The following is an 18310-nucleotide window of genomic DNA, read 5'->3' as shown; positions in this document are numbered from 1 at the left end:
TGTGGTGACCGCCAGTGTCTCTGAGGGAAGCCACGTTTCTCGACGAGGCGAAAGCGGCCGGGCTGAGATTTTTATTTTTTTTCCCTCCTCCACGGTGGAAGCATCCGACGGTCGGGGGAGGCCGGTGGGAGGAGGCAAGAAAATCCACAGCAGCCTCTTCGACAGGCGCAGGTGGAACGACGCAAGCTCTCCGCTCATGTCTACGGTAAGAGCCGACTTATTACCACCATTTTCTCACCGAAACCTGCCGGTTGACATGTGGTAGGGAACCACGTTCGCTTGACCGCTCTGTTCCATAGTAAAGCCTCACCGTCATCTTTCGGGAATGTAAACAATGAAACGCCGGCTGTGTTTGTGTTGCTAAAGGCGGCCGCAACACACCGCTTCCCACTTCAATCAATCATCATCAATCAATGTTTATTTATATAGCCCCAAATCACAAATGTCTCAAAGGACTGCACAAATCATTACGACTACAACATCCTCGGAAGAACCCACAAGAGGGCAAGGAAAACTCACACCCAGTGGGCAGGGAGAATTCACATCCAGTGGGACGCCAGTGACAATGCTGACTATGAGAAACCTTGGAGAGGACCTCAGATGTGGGCAACACCCCCCCCCCCCCCACCCTAGGGGACCGAAAGCAATGGATGTCGAGCGGGTCCAACATGATACTGTGAAAGTTCAATCCATAGTGGCTCCAACACAGCCGCGAGAGTTCAGTTCAAAGCGGATCCAAGACAGCAGCGAGAGTCCCGTCCACAGGAGACCATCTCAAGCGGAGGCGGGTCAGCAGCGTAGAGATGTCCCCAATCGATACAGGCGAGCGGTCCATCCTGGGTCCCGACGAGCGGTCCATTCTGGGTCTCGACTCTGGACAGCCAGTACTTCATCCATGGTTATCGGACCGGACCCCCTCCACAAGGGAGGGGGGGACATAGGAGAAAGAAAACAAGCGGCAGATCAACTGGTCTAAAAAGGAGGTCTATTTAAAGGCTAGAGTATACAGATGAGTTTTAAGGTTTTAAGGTTGTACGGCTTTCTTCTTTGACGTCTCCACTTTTCATTGAACAAATTGCAAAAGATTCAGCAACACAGATGTCCAGAATACTGTGGAATTATGCGATGAAAAGAGACGACTTATAGCTGTGAACGCTGCCGGAACAAAATGCGGCACGCGTCATCGTACCGCGACGTTTTAGCATGATACTTCCGCGCAAAATTTTTAATTGCAATTTAGTCAACTAAACCGGCCGTATTGGCATGTGTCGCAACGTTAATATTTCATCATTGATATATAAACTATCAGACTGCGTGGTCGGTAGTAGTGGGTTTAAGTAGGTCTTTAAGGTGTGACTGAGTCTTTTACTGATATTGTACAAGAACTAAAATTGAAGGAGAATATACAACATAAAAAAATATGATAAGCTGAAGTTTGTAGCCCCTGATTGGTGACACAGCAAGTAGCGCATGTCCCCACCCGCTAGAGGCTAATAAAACGTCCACATCTTCTCTCGAGGAGCTGGCACGACTGCGTGTGACATTGTGGTTTTTGCCCACGCGAGGCGATCCGAGAAAACCAGTCCGAAGCACAAGCAAGTGGCTGAAGGTCAAATGTAACTAACTCGGGGCTGCAGATGTTCCCGGGGACGAGATGATCTAACGCGGCGCTCTGCAGGCAGGTTTAATTGACTTTAAAGAAAGCACTCGCTCGGCAGCTGACAGCTGACGGCCATGCCGGGGGCTCGCTGGGCTGCACACGCAGAAAATAAATACTTGTACGTAAAAATTGTCACCTTCGGTGGATAGCGAGCTTCGGAATAAGAGGATTATTGTCTGCGGCGACATCCTTCAGGGCAGGAAGGCCGCCTCCCACCCACAGGTTCCTCCCCAGCTTTTAAACACCACCTTCTTTGTTTACTCCTGCCTGAAATCCTCTTTTTTTTTTTTTTTAATGCTTCAACGCAAAATGCCAATACAAAGCAGGTAGAAATCATCCCGCCGTTACAACGCGTGTCAGCATTCAGAATCCAACGAGCGGTGTTCCATCTGACAGTCTACTCTTTGAAGAAATGTCAGGGCAAAATAAGAAGAAGCTCCTTGGTTTTAGGATAGCCTGAGTAAAAAATGAAAAAAAAAAAAAAAAAATGGTTGAGCTTTTGCAGCATAGCTCTCTGGGCATTTCCCCCTGGCAGCCATATGTAGATGCAGTGCTAATTTTGGGCTCAAGCTCCAAAAATGTTTTGAAAAACCGAACAAAGGCGGGCACTGAAAGCAGGCTGACGACTCACAGCTGGAAGCCTTTTTTTCAAGCCTGCCTGTGGAATTATTAAATACAACAAGGTTTACCCTCACTATCTAATTAGAACCAACAGAGGAGCTGCGTCACATCAGACGTTTGGCCTTTTAAAAAAGATACATTGGTAGTGCTGCATTACTGAGGATATATATCTTACTGATAGGATGCAGTGCGTCTCCCATAACAGTGTGACCTCGGACTATGTTAAGGTAACGTGTGGAGTTCCCCAGGGTTCGGTCCTTGGCCCTGTACTCTTCCGCATCTACGTGCTGCCGCTGGGTGACGTCATACGCAAATACGTTATTAGCTTTCACTTCTATGCTGATGACACCCAACTTTACATGCCCCTAAAGCTGACCAACACGCCGGACTGTAGTCAGTCGGAAGCGTGTCTTAATGAATTTAAACAATGGATGTCCGCTAACTTTTTGCAACTTAACGCCCAAAAAACGGAAATGCTGATTATCGGTCCTGCTAGACACCGACCTCTATTTAATTATACAACTTTAACATTTGACAATCAAATAATAAAACAAGGTGACTCGGTAAAAAATCTGGGTATTATCTTCGACCCAACTCTCTTCTTTGAGGCACACATTAAAAGCGTTACTAAAACGGCCTTCTTTCATCTCCGTAATATCGCTAAAATTCGCTCCATTTTGTCCACTAAAGACGCCGAGATCATTATCCATGCGTTTGTTACGTCTCGTTTCGATTACTGTAACGTATTATTTTCGGGTCTCCCCATGTCTAGCATTAAAAGATTACAGTTGGTACAAAATGCGGCTGCTAGACTTTTGACAAGAACAAGAAAGTTTGATCATATTACGCCTGTACTGGCTCACCTGCACTGGCTTCCTGTGCACTTAAGATTTGACTTTAAGGTTTTACTAATTACGTATAAAATACTACACGGTCTAGCTCCATCCTATCTTGCCGATTGTATTGTACCATATGTCCCGGCAAGAAATCTGCGTTCAAAAGACTCCGGCTTATTAGTGATTCCTAGAGCCCAAAAAAAGTCTGCGGGCTATAGAGCGTTTTCCGTTCGGGCTCCAGTACTCTGGAATGCCCTCCCGGTAAATGATAAATAAATGGGTTGTACTTGTATAGCGCTTTTCTACCTTCAAGGTACTCAAAGCGCTTTGAGTACCAGTTCGAGATGCTACCTCAGTAGAAGCATTTAAGTCTCACCTTAAAACTCATCTGTATACTCTAGCCTTTAAATAGAACTCCTTTTTAGACCAGTTGATCTGCCGCTTCTTTTCTTTCTCCTATGTCCCCCCCTCCCTTGTGGAGGGGGTCCGGTCCGATGACCATGGATGAAGTACTGGCTGTCCAGAGTCGAGACCCAGGATGGACCGCTCGTCGGGACCCAGGATGGACCGCTCGCCTGCATCGATTGGGGACATCTCTACGCTGCTGACCCACCTCCGCTTGAGATGGTCTCCTGTGGACGGGACTCTCACTGCTGTCTTGGATCCGCTTTGAACTGAACTCTCGCGGCTGTGTTGGAGCCACTATGGATTGAACTTTCACAGTATCATGTTGGACCCGCTCGACATCCATTGCTTTCGGTCCCCTAGAGGGGGGGGGGGTTGCCCACATCCGAGGTCCTCTCCAAGGTTTCTCATAGTCAGCATTGTCACTGGCGTCCCACTGGATGTGAATTCTCCCTGCCCACTGGGTGTGAGTTTTCCTTGCCCTTTTGTGGGTTCTTCCGAGGATGTTGTAGTCGTAATGATTTGTGCAGTCCTTTGAGACATTTGTGATTTGGGGCTATATAAATAAACATTGATTGATAAACATTGATTGATATGTTATAGTTATTTGAATGACTCTTACCATAATATGTTAGGTTAACATACCAGCCTGTTGTTCACTATTCATTATTTATTTTAAATTGCCTTTCAAATGTCTATTCTTGGTGTTGGATTTTATCAAATAAATATCCCCCAAAAATGCTACTTATATATGTTTTTTTTCCTTCTTTGTTATGCACTTTCAGCCGGAGCGATTTATAATCCGAAAAATACGGTAATTAGATGACCATAGGTATATAATCCATAAACGCAGATTACTGCACAGCATAGTGGCAGCTACATTTTCCATCTTAAAAATCTTAAAAAATGTCCAGCGGGCCAGATTGAAAAGCTCACCGGGCCGCATGTGGCCCCCGGGCCTTAGTTTGCCCAGGTCTGCCGTGTCATCTCTCTTTCCGACTTATCCGGCTGATAGTGGATATTTAAAGGCCTACTGAAACCCACTACTACCGACCACACAGTCTGATAGTTTATATATCAATGATGAAATATTAACATTGCAACACATGCCAATACGGCCGCTTTAGTTTACTAAATTGCAATTTTAAATTTTGCGCCGAAGTATCCTGCTGAAACGTCTCGGTATGATGACGCGTCTCGGATTGTCGAGGACATTTTGTTCCAGCACCGTTCCCAGCTATAAGTTGTCTGTATTCATCGCATAATTCCACAGTATTCTGGACATCTGTGTTGCTGAATCTTTTGCAATTTGTTCAATGAATAATGGAGACATCAAAGAAGAAAGCCGTAGGTGGGAAGCGGTGTATTGCGGCCGCCTTTAGCAACACAAACACAGCCGGTGTTTCATTGTTTACATTCCCGAAAGATGACGGTGAAGCTTTACTATGGAACAGAGTGGGCAAGCGAACACGGTTGGATTGGACCACACACACATAAAGTACATTGTATTATGCAGCGATCATTTCGAAAGATCGTGTTTCGAAGAGGGTACCTTGCGAAGGGCAGAGATGGGCATCGCCACCACCCGTCGACTGGTGCTGAAGAAAGGTGCCGGGTCGACCTTCAGGTTGTACAGATACGACCATATAATCTCACTAAAACACTTGTAACACAATAAGCAGATTAGGGATTTTCCAGAATTATCTTAGTAAATTTGTCTAATAACATCTGAATTGTTCCCACTGTATAGTCTTTTTTTTCTAGTCTTTCACTCTCACTTGAGGGTTGCAGGTTTGATTCCCGCTTCCGCCATCCTAGTCACTGCCGTTGTGTCCTTGGGCAAGACACTTTGCCCACCTGATTCCAGTGCCACCCACACTGGTTTGAATGTCATCCATCCATCCATCCATCCATTTCCTACCGCTTATTCCCTTTCGGGGTCGCGGGGGACGCTGGCGCCTATCTCAGCTGCAATCGGGCGGAAGGCAGGGTACACCCTGGACAAGTCGCCACCTCATCGCAGGGCCAACACAGATAGACAGACAACATTCACACTCACATTCACACACTAGGGCCAAATTAGTGTTGCCAATCAACCTATCCCCAGGTGCATGTCTTTGGAGGTGGGAGGAAGTCGGAGTACCCGGAGGGAACCCACGCATTCACGGGGAGAACATGCAAACTCCACACAGAAAGATCCCCAGACTGGATTTGAACCCAGGACTGCAGGAACTTCGTATTGTGAGGCAGACGCACTAACCCCTCTGCCACCGTGAAGCATAACTTAGATATTTGGTTTCACTATGTAAAGCGCTTTGAGTCACTAAAAAAAGAGCGTATATAAATATAATTCACTTAACTCTCACTTTCCTCATCCAGGAATCTTTCATCCTCGCTCAAATTAATGGGGAAATCGTCGTTTTCTCGGTCCGAATCGCTCTCGCTGCTGGTGGCCATGATTGTAAACAATGTGAGGATGTGAGAAGCTCCACAACCCGTGACGTCACGCGCACATCGTCTGCTACTTCCAGTACAGGCAAGGCTTTTTTATCAGCACCAAAAGTTGCGAACTTTATCGTCGATGTTCTCTACTAAATCCTTTCAGCGAAAATACGGCAATATCGCGAAATGATCAAGTATGACACATAGAATGGACCTGCTATCCCCGTTTGAATAAGAAAATCTCATTTCAGTAGGCCTTTAAGAGAAGGGTGAAGCTAAACTACTACCTTACCTTCTGTTTACACCGTGTATACGTGACTAGGGTTTTAGGAGGGAAAACCGCAGGTTCCAACTCGGGGGGGAAAAAAACCCAAGTGGGTCATCTTTTTATAACCAAGCACAATAGTAGTGGGAGAACATTAAACGTAGTGGATTGCGTGGGTAAAGTGGAGAAAGAAGGCGCTCTCATTCCAGACGACACCACACCACCGCGCTGCCTGGAGACAAGGAGCCGCTACACCACTACTGTACCTGCTTCGCCCGCTACGGCGACGGTTCAGTGAGCAAGCTCAGCCAGATGCGACGCGACACCTCAAACTCTGTCGTGCCTGCGTCGGAAATGGGACTCGGAATATGGCTTTTTGGGTTTGGTTGTTCTTTTGCCCCATTTGGCCACTTGTCAGATGTTACTTGATGGTAAATTAGCAACGTAGTTTGTGAGGGGGCTGGTGACACTTGAGGTTTTCTACAGTGCCATGATGACTGACACATACACACACACACACACACACACACACACACACACACACACACACACACACACACACACACGCACAGCACGCACAATTGTATTTGTTACCTTCTTGAGACCTCCGAAAATGCCTACCTCTTTAGGACCACCCTTTCTAAATATATAAAGATTTGATTTACAACATTAATAAAACATACAAACTATGCAAATATACAAAAAAAAGCTTGTTGTGAAAAATTAGTCGGCATTTCACAAGAAAAATTGTCACAATTTCCCGAGAAAAACTTTTGAGAAAAATAAATGTTGGCAGTATTATAATAAGTCGTAGTTTTACTCAACTTTTATAAGAAAAACTGAACGTTTGTGCAATATTATGATCAAAGTTGGAATTTTACGCAATAACAGCCACATTTTTACAAGAAAAGCTTAACATTTTGACAGTTTTATGAAAAGAGTCGTAATTTTACACAAAAATCAAAATTTTATAAGAAAACTTTAAAATGTTGGCGATATTATAATAATCAGAATTCTACTTAGCAAAATTATGACAAAATTCATAATATTACTCAACAAATTTCACTATTTTACAAGAACAACAACAAAATTGGCAATGTGATTATAGTTACAATTATGACAAAAGTCATAATTTTATGAGAAAACTTTAAAATGTTGGCAATATCATAATAATCGGAATTCTACTTAGCAAAATTATGACAAAAGTCATAATATTACTCAACAAATTTCACTATTTTACAAGAACAACTACAAAGTGGTCAATAATGTGATTATAGTGAGAATTATGACAAAAGTCATAATTTTAAAGAAAACTTTAAAATGTTGGCAATATCATAATAATCGGAATTCTACTTAGCAAAATTATGACAAAATTCATAATATTACTCAACAAATTTCACTATTTTACAAGAACAACAACAAAATTGGTAATAATGTGATTATAGTGAGAATTATGACAAAAGTCATAATTTTATAAGAAAACTTTAAAATGTTGGCAATATTATAATAATTGGAGTTCTACTTAGCAAAATTATGACAAAAGTCATAATATTACTCAACAAATTTCACTATTTTACAAGAACAATAACAAAATTGGCAATAACGTGATTATAGTGAGAATTATGACAAAAGTCATAATTTTATAAGAAAACTTTAAAATGTTGGCAATATTATAATAATTGGAGTTCTACTTAGCAAAATTATGACAAAAGTCATAATATTACTCAACAAATTTCACTATTTTACAAGAACAACAACAAAATTGGCAATAATGTGATTATAGTGAGAATTATGACAAAAGTCATAATTTTATAAGAAAACTTTAAAATGTTGGCAATATTTTAATAATCGGAGTTCCACTTAGCAAAATTATGACAAAAGTCATAATATTACTCAACAAATTTCACTATTTTACAAGAACAACAACAAAATTGGCAATAATGTGATTATAGTGAGAATTATGACAAAAGTCATAATTTTATAAGAAAACTTTAAAATGTTGGCAATATTTTAATAATTGGAGTTCTACTTAGCAAAATTATGACAAAAGTCATAATATTACTCAACAAATTTTCACTATTTTACAAGAACAACAACAAAATTGGCAATAATGTGATTATAGTGAGAATTATGACAAAAGTCATAATTTTATAAGAAAACTTTAAAATGTTGGCAATATTATAATAATTGGAGTTCTACTTAGCAAAATTATGACAAAAGTCATAATATTACTCAACAAATTTCACTATTTTACAAGAACAACAACAAAATTGGCAATAATGTGATCAAAGTGAGAATTATGACAAAAGTCATAATTTTATAAGAAAACTTTAAAATGTTGGCAATATTATAATATTCGGAATTCTACTTGGAAAAATTATGACAAAAGTCATAATATTACTCAACAAATTTCATTATTTTACAAGAACAACAACAAAATTGGTAATAATGTGATAAAAGTGAGAATTATGACAAAAGTCATAATTTTATAAGAAAACTTTAAAATGTTGGCAATATTATAATAATCGGAGTTCTACTTAGCAAAATTATGACAAAAGTCATAATATTACTCAACAAATTTCAGTATTTTACAATAACAACAACAAAATTGGTAATGTGATAAAGTGAGAATTATGACATAAGTCATAATTTTATAAGAAAACTTTACAATGTTGGCAATATTATAATAATCGGAATTCTACTTAGCAAAATTATGACAAAATTCCCATAATATTACTCAACAAATTTCACTATTTTACAAGAACAACAACAAAATTGGTAATAATGTGATAAAAGTGAGAATTATGACAAAAGTCATAATTTTATAACAAAACTTTAAAATGTTGGCAATATCTTAATAATAATAATCATAATTCTACTTAGCAAAATTATGACAAAAGTCATAATATTACTCAACAAATGTCACTATTTTACAAGAACAATAACAAATTTGGCAATAAGATTATAGTGAGAATTATGACAAAAGTCATAATTTTATAAGAAAACTTTACAATGTTGGCAATATTATAATAATCGGAATTCTACTTAGCAAAATTATGACAAAAGTCATAATATTACTCAACAAATTTCACTATTTTACAAGAACAACAACAAAATTGCCAATAATGTGATCAAAGTGAGAATTATGACAAAAGTCATAATTTTATAGAAAACTTTAAAATGTTGGCAATATTATAATAATCGGAAATTCTACTTAGCAAAAAATTATAACAAAAGTCATAATATTACTCAACAAATTTCACTATTTTACAAGAACAACAAAATTGGCAATAATGTGATTATAGTGAGAATTATGACAAAAGTCATAATTTTATAAGAAAACTTTAAAATGTTGGCAATATTATAATAATCGTAATTCTACTTAGCAAAAAATTATAACAAAAGTTATAATATTACTCAGCAAATTTCACTATTTTACAAGAACAACAACAAATTGACAATAATGTGATAAACAGTGAGAATTATACATGACAATATCCCAATTTTGCATTAAAAGTAATGCTTTTACATCAACAAGTAAAAATTGTATGAGAAAATATTGCAACATTGCAAAAAAAAGAAAGATGAGAAATTGTTCCCAATTATATAAGAAAAAAGGTCAACGCATTGTGAGACAAAGACTGCTTTTAGTTAATTCATTTTTTTGTTTGTAATTGTTTTTTAATCTTCATTATTTACTTCAAGTCATTACAGTATGTCTCTATATACATATTTATTTTACTTTTTGTATTAATTTGGCCAAGGGGCCGCATTTCAACTTCTTAGTCCACTTGTTATTACGTATGTTGGCCAGAGGGGGACCACTTCAAATTTTTACAGACACTTGCGTATTTCATATGTTGACCGAGAGGGGGACCACTTCAAATGTTTACAGACACTTGCTATTTCATATGTTGGCCAGAGGGGGACCCCTTAAATTTTTTTCAGACACTTGCTATTTCATATGTTGACCAGAGGGGGACCATTTCAATTTTTACAGACACTTGCTATTTCATATGTTGACCAGAGGGGGACCACTTCAAATTTTACAGACACTTGTTATTTCATATGTTGACCAGAGGGGGACCACTTCAAATTTTTACAGACTCTTGCTATTTCATATGTTGACCAGAGGGGGACCACTTCAAATTTTTACAGACACTTGCTATTTCATATGTTGACCAGAGTGGGACCACTTCAATTTTTACAGACACTTGCTATTTTATATGTTGGCCAGAGGGGGACCACTTCAATTTTTTACAGACACTTTTTATTTCATATGTTGACCAAAGGGGGGCACTTTTAAAACCGACACACAGTCAATTTGAAAAATCCCTTTTTTTTTGAGACCATCCTCATTTTGATAGATTTCACCACCAGGGGTACAAATGAGATCTCTATTTGTGTAGAGTGCTTAAGGCTGATGACAAAGGAGTCACGATCCATAGATGGCCCCTGTGCCACAATTTGGGCAACCTAGCTGTAGAAGCTAACTGCTAATGGCCACATAGTCTTAGGGACCATAGTGTATTTGTTCATCCTATGGTCAGCACCGGAAGTCGTAAAATCAACTTGTTTCACCTGGCCAGATTTTTCGGGGACAAACAATGAAGTCCTTCTTTAGCTGCCGTCTTGTTTTTACACATTTTAATGTGCGCAGCAAGCTGTTGGAGATCTTTTATCAGTCCGTTGTGGCCAGTGCCCTGCACTTTGCAGTGTTTTGTTGGGGGAGCAGCACCAGCAAAAGGGACTCTAACCAGGTGATAAACTGATCCGGAAAGCCGGCCAAACTATTGGCTCGCAGTTCGTCGTTGGAGGCGTTTGTGTCAGTGAGGGACAGGAGGACACTGGACAAACTGCCCACGCCACTCCACCAGACAATTGAGGGACAGTGGAGTTGATACTCCAACGGGCTTCTTCAGCTTCCTTCCCGCACTGTGCGATTCAAGTACTCCTTCATTCCGCACTCTATCCAGCTGTATAATCACTCACCATTCAGCAATAGATGATATCTGCCTATTACCTGACACCTTCTATGTCAGCTAGGGGTGTAACGGTACGGTGTATTTATATTGAACCGTTTCGTTACTGGGGTTTCGGTTTGGTACGAGGGTGTATCGAACGATTTTGTAAGCTAAAGTCTTAACAAGCTGCTCTGCTTTCTGCCTCTGTCTGAGCAGTGAGCACCCAGCATTGTCCCGCCCACACAAGCAGCTGATTGGTTACATACAAAGCCAATCAGCAGTGCGTATTCAGAGCGATGTAACAGCCAATCAGCAGTGCGTATTTAGAAAGCATGGAGTCAGTGCTCCGGCGTCGAGATGATCAGATATGTGTCTAGCAGGTGAGCTGCGGAGATCGTACACTCCCCAAATCATAAAAAACACTTCCCAGTCACAACTATTACAAACATTACTAAGAGCCTGTTGACCTTCTAGAACAGGGGTGTCAAATTAAATACAGAGCGGGCCAAAATTTAAAACTGAACGAAGCCGCGGGCCGAGGTTGAACAAATTAATCCTTTAATAGGGACCCAAACAAGTTTTGCATTGAATATTGACCAAGCAAGGCTTATATAACTTTATAGTGAAATGCAAAATCGAGTTTAAAATAATAATAATAAAAAAATATCATTGTTATATCAAACAAAATAAAAATACAAAGAATGCCTCTTTTCGGCGGCGGGTTTGAGTTGGGGCGGGGTTTGGTGGTAGCGGGGGTGTATATTGTAGCGTCCCGGAAGAGTTAGTGATGCAAGGGGTTCTGGGTATTTGTTCGGTTGCGTTACGGTGCGGATGTTCTCCCGAAATGTGATTGTCATTTTTGTTTGCTGTGGGTTCACTGTGTGGCGTATATTTGTAACAGTGTTAAAGTTGTTTATACGGCCACTCTCAGTGTGACCTGTATGGCTGTTGACCAAGTATGCATTGCATACACTTGTGTGTGTGTATGAGCCGCATATATTATGTGAGTGGGCCGGCACGCTGTTTGTATGGAGGAAAAGTGGACGTGGCGACATGTAGAGAACGGCTGCTGCAAGATCATTATTATGAAAATATGACCGAGAAGAAGGCGAGAAACACTTTTTATTTCAACAGACTCTCGCGCCGTACCTTCCGTCAAAACTCTAAAGTCCGACTGCACATTTCCTATCTTCACAATAAAAGCCCTGCTTCATGCTGCCTGCGCTAACTAAATACAGAGTCTCGGAAAACTGGCGTGCACAAGCGATCCCTCAGAAAGCAGCTTTCCGAGACTCTTATTTTGTTAGCGCAGGCAGCATGAAGCAGGGCTTTTATTGTGAAGATAGGAAATGTGCAGTCGGCCTTTAGAGTTTTGACGGAAGGGACGGCGCGAAAGTCTGTTGAAATAAAAAGTGTTTCTCGCCTTCCTCTCTGTCATCTCACAAGACCCTCGGGTGCCGTGAATGTCAATCAAGCAAGCTACGGAATTTGCCGCCAATGTTTTTCTTGTAAAGTGTATGGAAGCTGGATGAATTAGATGCCAAAAACCAACCACTTTCATGTGGTATTGTACAGAAAGGACAACTTTTTTTCTCCTCCATTTGAAAATGTGGGCGTTATCATCATTACTGTCTGATTCCAATCAATGCAAGTCATCAGAATCAGGTAATACACCAACCTTTACTCCAGTCTTTGTGAAAGAAAGACATCTATATGTGTTACACATGCTTGTATTATCATTAAACACATTTAACTTGTTTACAAAAATGTCTCTTTCATAAATAAATAAATATAAATGACGTATATAAATGAGGTAGATCCCCTCGAGTTGGTCAATTGAAAAGTAGCTCGCCTGCAGAAAAAGTGTGGGCACCCCTGATGTAGTGGATCGTAACAATATCGCTGCCTTTGCACTTGTCAATGTTTACTTTTGGATGCACATTAAATCAACGAAAAATCCTGACTTTGGAGCAATGTTCACGGACTCTAGTGTTTGGCTCTCTATTAGATGCAATGGTTTTCCACACTTGGACCTTGATTTGGGTCCTAACTTGTTCGCCGGTCCTCTTCCTTGTTGGTGTCTCAAGAAGGGTATAAATACAAGAACACACACACATACACACACACACACACACACACACACACACACCACATTGACTGCAGCTCTGCACAGGATATTTATATTAATGAAGATAGCGAGTGCTCTCCACTCCATCGCATTCGTGCCCCGCAGAGGCCGGAGATGCCCTCCTTTTTGTGCGATCCGGCTATTCAAGAAACGCAGGCTTTTTAGAGTTTGTCACACACGCGCGTGCTCACTTTCTGTGCAGCGGTTTTGCGTGAAAAGGCGCACGGATGTGAAATTTAAAAAGCCTGACGGACTTTTGTGCAAGACGTGGTGAGCGGGGAGGAGGACGCATGACGAAACGACTCCGTTCGACGCCTGAAAGTGTCATTTGAGATGCGAATTCATTTGCATGGCGCTCTCATCCATGCGAGGCAACAGCGCCGCCTGGCGCCAACGCCGCGCGCTTCCCACAAAAGCGCCAGCTGCCGCGCGGCGCGCTCCGCCATTGCGTCTTATTACCTTGGCTGTCACAAGGCGCGTCTGCGGCAGATTTGCTGCGGCGGCCGTCGTTGGGCGCCTTCCTCCTGCGGGCCCTCTGTGCGCGGCGCGGAGGCCCGCGGCGGCGCGCGGCGATCGTCGCCGTCGTCCCCGGCCGCCATCCTTCGTCTCGGTCGTCGCGCGGTGCCAAAAGTGTTTCAACTTGATCTGCGGGGAGAGGACACGCACATTTGTTGTGTTTACGGTGACCTGTTGAGTGGCGGTGCGTGCGCAAGCGCGCGGCTCATTTGCATATGTAAGGCGCGCGCGTTAGCTCCTGTTGGAGGAGTTCCGCGCCAAAAGTGCGCGTAAGGAGGTGCGCAGGAGGGAGGTGTTGTTGGGAACAGCCTGTGGCTCCTCACGCTGCCGGTACCGGGCTGGTCCAGTGTGCAGCAGCAGCAGGTTGCAATGAAGATGGATGCTATGAGGACGCCATCCACTTTTTTTAAGCGCAATATGCAACTTGTGAAGCAAATTCCATTTTTTTTTTTTTTTTTTTTTTAAATAAATAAAAAGCACGTCACTCACCCCATTCCCGTCACACATCTCTCCAGGCGGCCAGGTGGAGATGACATTGCAGCCTGTTACTCCATTCGGGTACCCGCCAAAAAAAAGGGGTGAGTCTCCCCCCCCACCCCACCCCCAACCCACCCCGTCAAATTAATCCATCAATTGCAAATCCATCCAAAAAAGGGGGAGGAAAAAAAAAAAAAAAATCAGATTAATCCACCTGTCGTGTCCGTGAAGACCTCCAGCGTCCCGGAGCTGCAGGTGCAATCCCTCCTGACGCTGGGATTCAAGACGTGTCACTCCGCGACGCGCGGCCACGCGTGGGGTGCTGGGGATAAATGGTGGCTTCAAAAGATCCAGAATGTGATCTCCACGGGCAGCTTGGACGCGTTCCGCAGTGAGAGCCCGTGGACAAGCTCCGCGCGCCTCCGCCTCCTCTGCGTGGTTGTGGAGGTGTGCGTGTGTGCGCGCGCGCGTGCGTGCGTGCGTCAGCGTGTGCGTGGAGGGGAGATTCCGTCACATACGCAACATAGACACTCTCATTTGCGCGCACGCGCACATCCTGCACGCACAATGGCGAGAAAGGGGGGGAAGAAAAAAAAAAAAAAAAAAAAAAGACGCTCAAATCGGAACAAGTTTGTAGTTGCAGCTGAAGCGAGCAGAGATCAAGGCGGGAGTCTTCCCGGTTACCGCGGCAGGGTTGGAGGGGGGGGGGGGGGGGGTGAGGGGGGGATGACCGCACCTTCTATTTATAAAGCATACATCATGAGGGAGACAAAATGGACATTGCAACAATTTTACTTTTGCGCGTGACATGACCAGAGTTGGGTAGAGTAGCCAGAAATTGTACTCAAGTAAGAGTACTGTTACTTTAGTGATGCATTACTCAAGTAAAAGTAAGGGAGTAGTCACCCAAATATTTACTTGAGTAAAAGTAAAAAGTATGTGGTGAAAAAACTACTCAAGTACTGAGTGACTGATGAGTAACCTGTTTGTTTAATGATGACGGCAAGAAGTAATGCACAAAAACATTAAAAAAGAAATGAGCAAATTCAGAGCCAGGAATATCTCTTAAGCAACTAAAACAATATTATATATTAAATAATACATTAAAATAAAAATAAAATTAAGGCACATTGAGCCACAATAACTGAATAGCACCATAGGCTTAGTAGGCATTCATTGATTGATTGATTGATTGAAACTTGTATTAGTAGATTGCACAGTACAGTACATATTCCGTACAATTGATCACTAAATGGTAACACCCGAAAAAGTTTTTCAACGTTAATCAATTACTTAATAAATGACCAAGTCGAGGTGATCTACACCATATATACATATATATACATCATATATATATATATATATATATATATATATATATATATATATATATATATATATATATATATTAGGGATGCACCGATTAATCGGTAACCGTGCTTCATACCATGCCAGGTAAGTTTTGTTGGATGTATGTTCATAGTCTGTTCATGCGTTAGCTTTGTTCCTTAGCCCAAGTTGTGCCTCCACTGTGAGGGATTTTTGTTTGTATATTTTTTAGTTAAAATTAAATCATGTTTTTACCTGATTGCCATTTCCCCGAGTAGTCTGTCTGCCTTCCTGGGGGAACGACCCTGCAGCAAGATGCGACCCCCCCCCCTCATCATGACATAAAATACTTCTTACCATTAATGCGACTTCTTGAACAGGTGCGGTAGAAAACGGATGGATAAAATTAAATGCATGAGAAAGTTTTATATTTTGCCCGTTATTTTTAGCACTGTGATTACCAGCGAAATTATTCATAATTATCGTGTTAAGCAACGTCAGCTGAGATTTATCTGAGAGCCAAATGCAGTCATCAAAAGAGCCACATCTGGCTCAAGAGCTATAGGTTCCCTACCCCTGCACTAAATGGTTACACCCCAATTAGTTTTTCAACTTGCTTAAGTCGGGTTTTATGTGTGACGGTCATGTGACCGCCTGGCTCTGTTTGATTGGTCCAACGTCACCAGTGACTGCATGTGATTGGTGAAACGCAGGCATGCGTAGATCCTATGTTGAAAAACCAAAACAAACATTAATACATCGATAAAAAAAGTAGCAAGTAGCGAGCTGAATGTACATAAATGGAGCGGAGTAAAAGTAGCGTTCCTTGTCTATAAATATACTCAAGTAAAAGTAAAAGTATGTTGCATAAAAACTACTCTTAGAAGTACAATTTATCCCAAAAGTTACTCAAGTAGATGTAACGGAGTAAATGTAGCGCGTTACTACCCATCTCTGATGATAGGTGGGTTTGAAAGGGCGCGCGCAGGATCCAGGTAAGGAAATACATTTTCAGAAGCTTTACTAATCAGGTAAAAAAATGGTGAAATAAATCCATCCATCCATTTCCTACCGCCTGTCCCTTTCGGGGTCGCTGGAGCCTATCTCAGCTGCAATGTCTTGAAAAAAGATATCACTCTTGAATCAACATAATACTATGATTAATGTTAATTAAAAACTAAACATGAGATATAAATAACAATAGAAGTACAATTGTTTGTATATATTGTATATATAATTAGTGCAAAGGTTTAATATGTAAATAAATAAATGATAAATGAGTTGTACTTGTATAGCGCTTTTCTACCTTCAAGGTACTCAAAGCGCTTTGACACTACTTCCACATTTACCCATTCACACACACATTCACACACTGATGGAGGGAGCTGCCATGCAAGGCGCCAACCAGCACCCATCAGGAGCAAGGGTGAAGTGTCTTGCTCAGGACACAACGGACGTGACGAGGTTGGTACTAGGTGGGGATTGAACCAGGGACCCTCGGGTTGCACACGGCCACTCTCCCACTGCGCCACGCCGTCCCAATTAATATTTGGTCCTATTATGCAACTGTATCTTAATGCTGGTTATTGTGGTTGTACTTGGAGGGCAAAGACATTACTAAGGTAGTACTTGGCGGAAAACAATTTGAAAAACCACTACTGTAAAGTGTCTGGGTTTTTAAGAAAAGCGCTTCTAAATCAAATTTATTAATATTGTTACCATCGGTCGAGAACTCGACGCCCTCATAATAATAATAATATAGATTTACACTATGTTTAATGTCTCACTATGTACACAGGGATATTTCACATGCCTGTACTGTGTATAAAATTCAACCACGTTCATGTTTATAATGTGTATTTATAATAAGTTGTGCAAAGGACATTTTAGAACTTCCGGAAGTTTATTTTGTACTTGAAATCGTTTACAGGGTTAGGCGCAATAACTGTTTAACTTCAGCCTAAACCCTTTCGGTCTGCAACATTCTTTATTTTCAATCTATGAATGTACAACTGTTTGTTTGCTTTGTTGACCATTGACCGACGAACAATAAAAATGAAACATGAGATTCTGGGGCTGTATAGCTCGGTTGGTAGAGCGGCCGTGCAAGCAACTTGATGGTTGCAGGTTCGATTCCCTAGTCACTGCCGTTGTGTCCTTGGGCAAGACACTTTACCCACCTGCTCCCAGTGCCCACCCACACTGGTTTAAATGTAAAAAAAAATTAGATATTGGGTTTCACTATGTAAAGCGCTTTGAGTCACTAGAGAAACAGCGCTAAAAGCACATTCGGGCGGAATGCCTCGTACACCCTAGACAAGTCGCCACCTCATTGCAGGTGTCACACTTGCACTATGACTTGGACTATGGGATAGTTGGTTTCTCCGATGCAAAGGGAAATTGGCACGAACGAGCTGTGAATGTAAGTACATTTTGATTTGTTACTACACAAACAAACTACAAAAAGGCATATGGCGTGCACAATGGCGGGGAACAAACTTGACTAATGAAAAAAGAATGACTAGCATAAAGGCTACAAACTATAAACATGAAACACCAACACTTGCGGGCTTCACGGTGGCAGAGGGGTTAGTGCGTCTGCCTCACAATACAAAGGTCCTGCAGTCCTGGGTTCAATTCCAGGCTCGGAATCTTTCTGTGTGGAGT

The 18310-nt window shown here is 41.6% G+C and overlaps 1 protein-coding gene across 1 annotated transcript in view; it reads right to left on the bottom strand.

Moving 5' to 3' along the window:
- The window catches only part of LOC133560990 (glutamate receptor ionotropic, NMDA 2A-like), a 317949-nt gene extending 303200 nt beyond the window's left edge, over nt 1-14749 (bottom strand). Inside the window, exons 1-2 of the mRNA XM_061914137.1 lie at nt 14327-14749; nt 13781-13966 (exon numbers count right to left, since the gene is read on the bottom strand). Coding sequence (XP_061770121.1) covers nt 13781-13966; nt 14327-14344 — 204 coding nt within the window. The 5' untranslated portion in view covers nt 14345-14749. The remainder of the gene's footprint in view (nt 1-13780; nt 13967-14326) is intronic.
- Nucleotides 14750-18310: the final 3561 nt, after the last annotated feature.

Source organism: Nerophis ophidion, linkage group LG01 (genome assembly GCF_033978795.1).
Source record: "Nerophis ophidion isolate RoL-2023_Sa linkage group LG01, RoL_Noph_v1.0, whole genome shotgun sequence".
Taxonomy (NCBI): Eukaryota; Metazoa; Chordata; class Actinopteri; order Syngnathiformes; family Syngnathidae; genus Nerophis; species Nerophis ophidion.
This window is presented reverse-complemented; position numbering and strand designations above follow the sequence as displayed.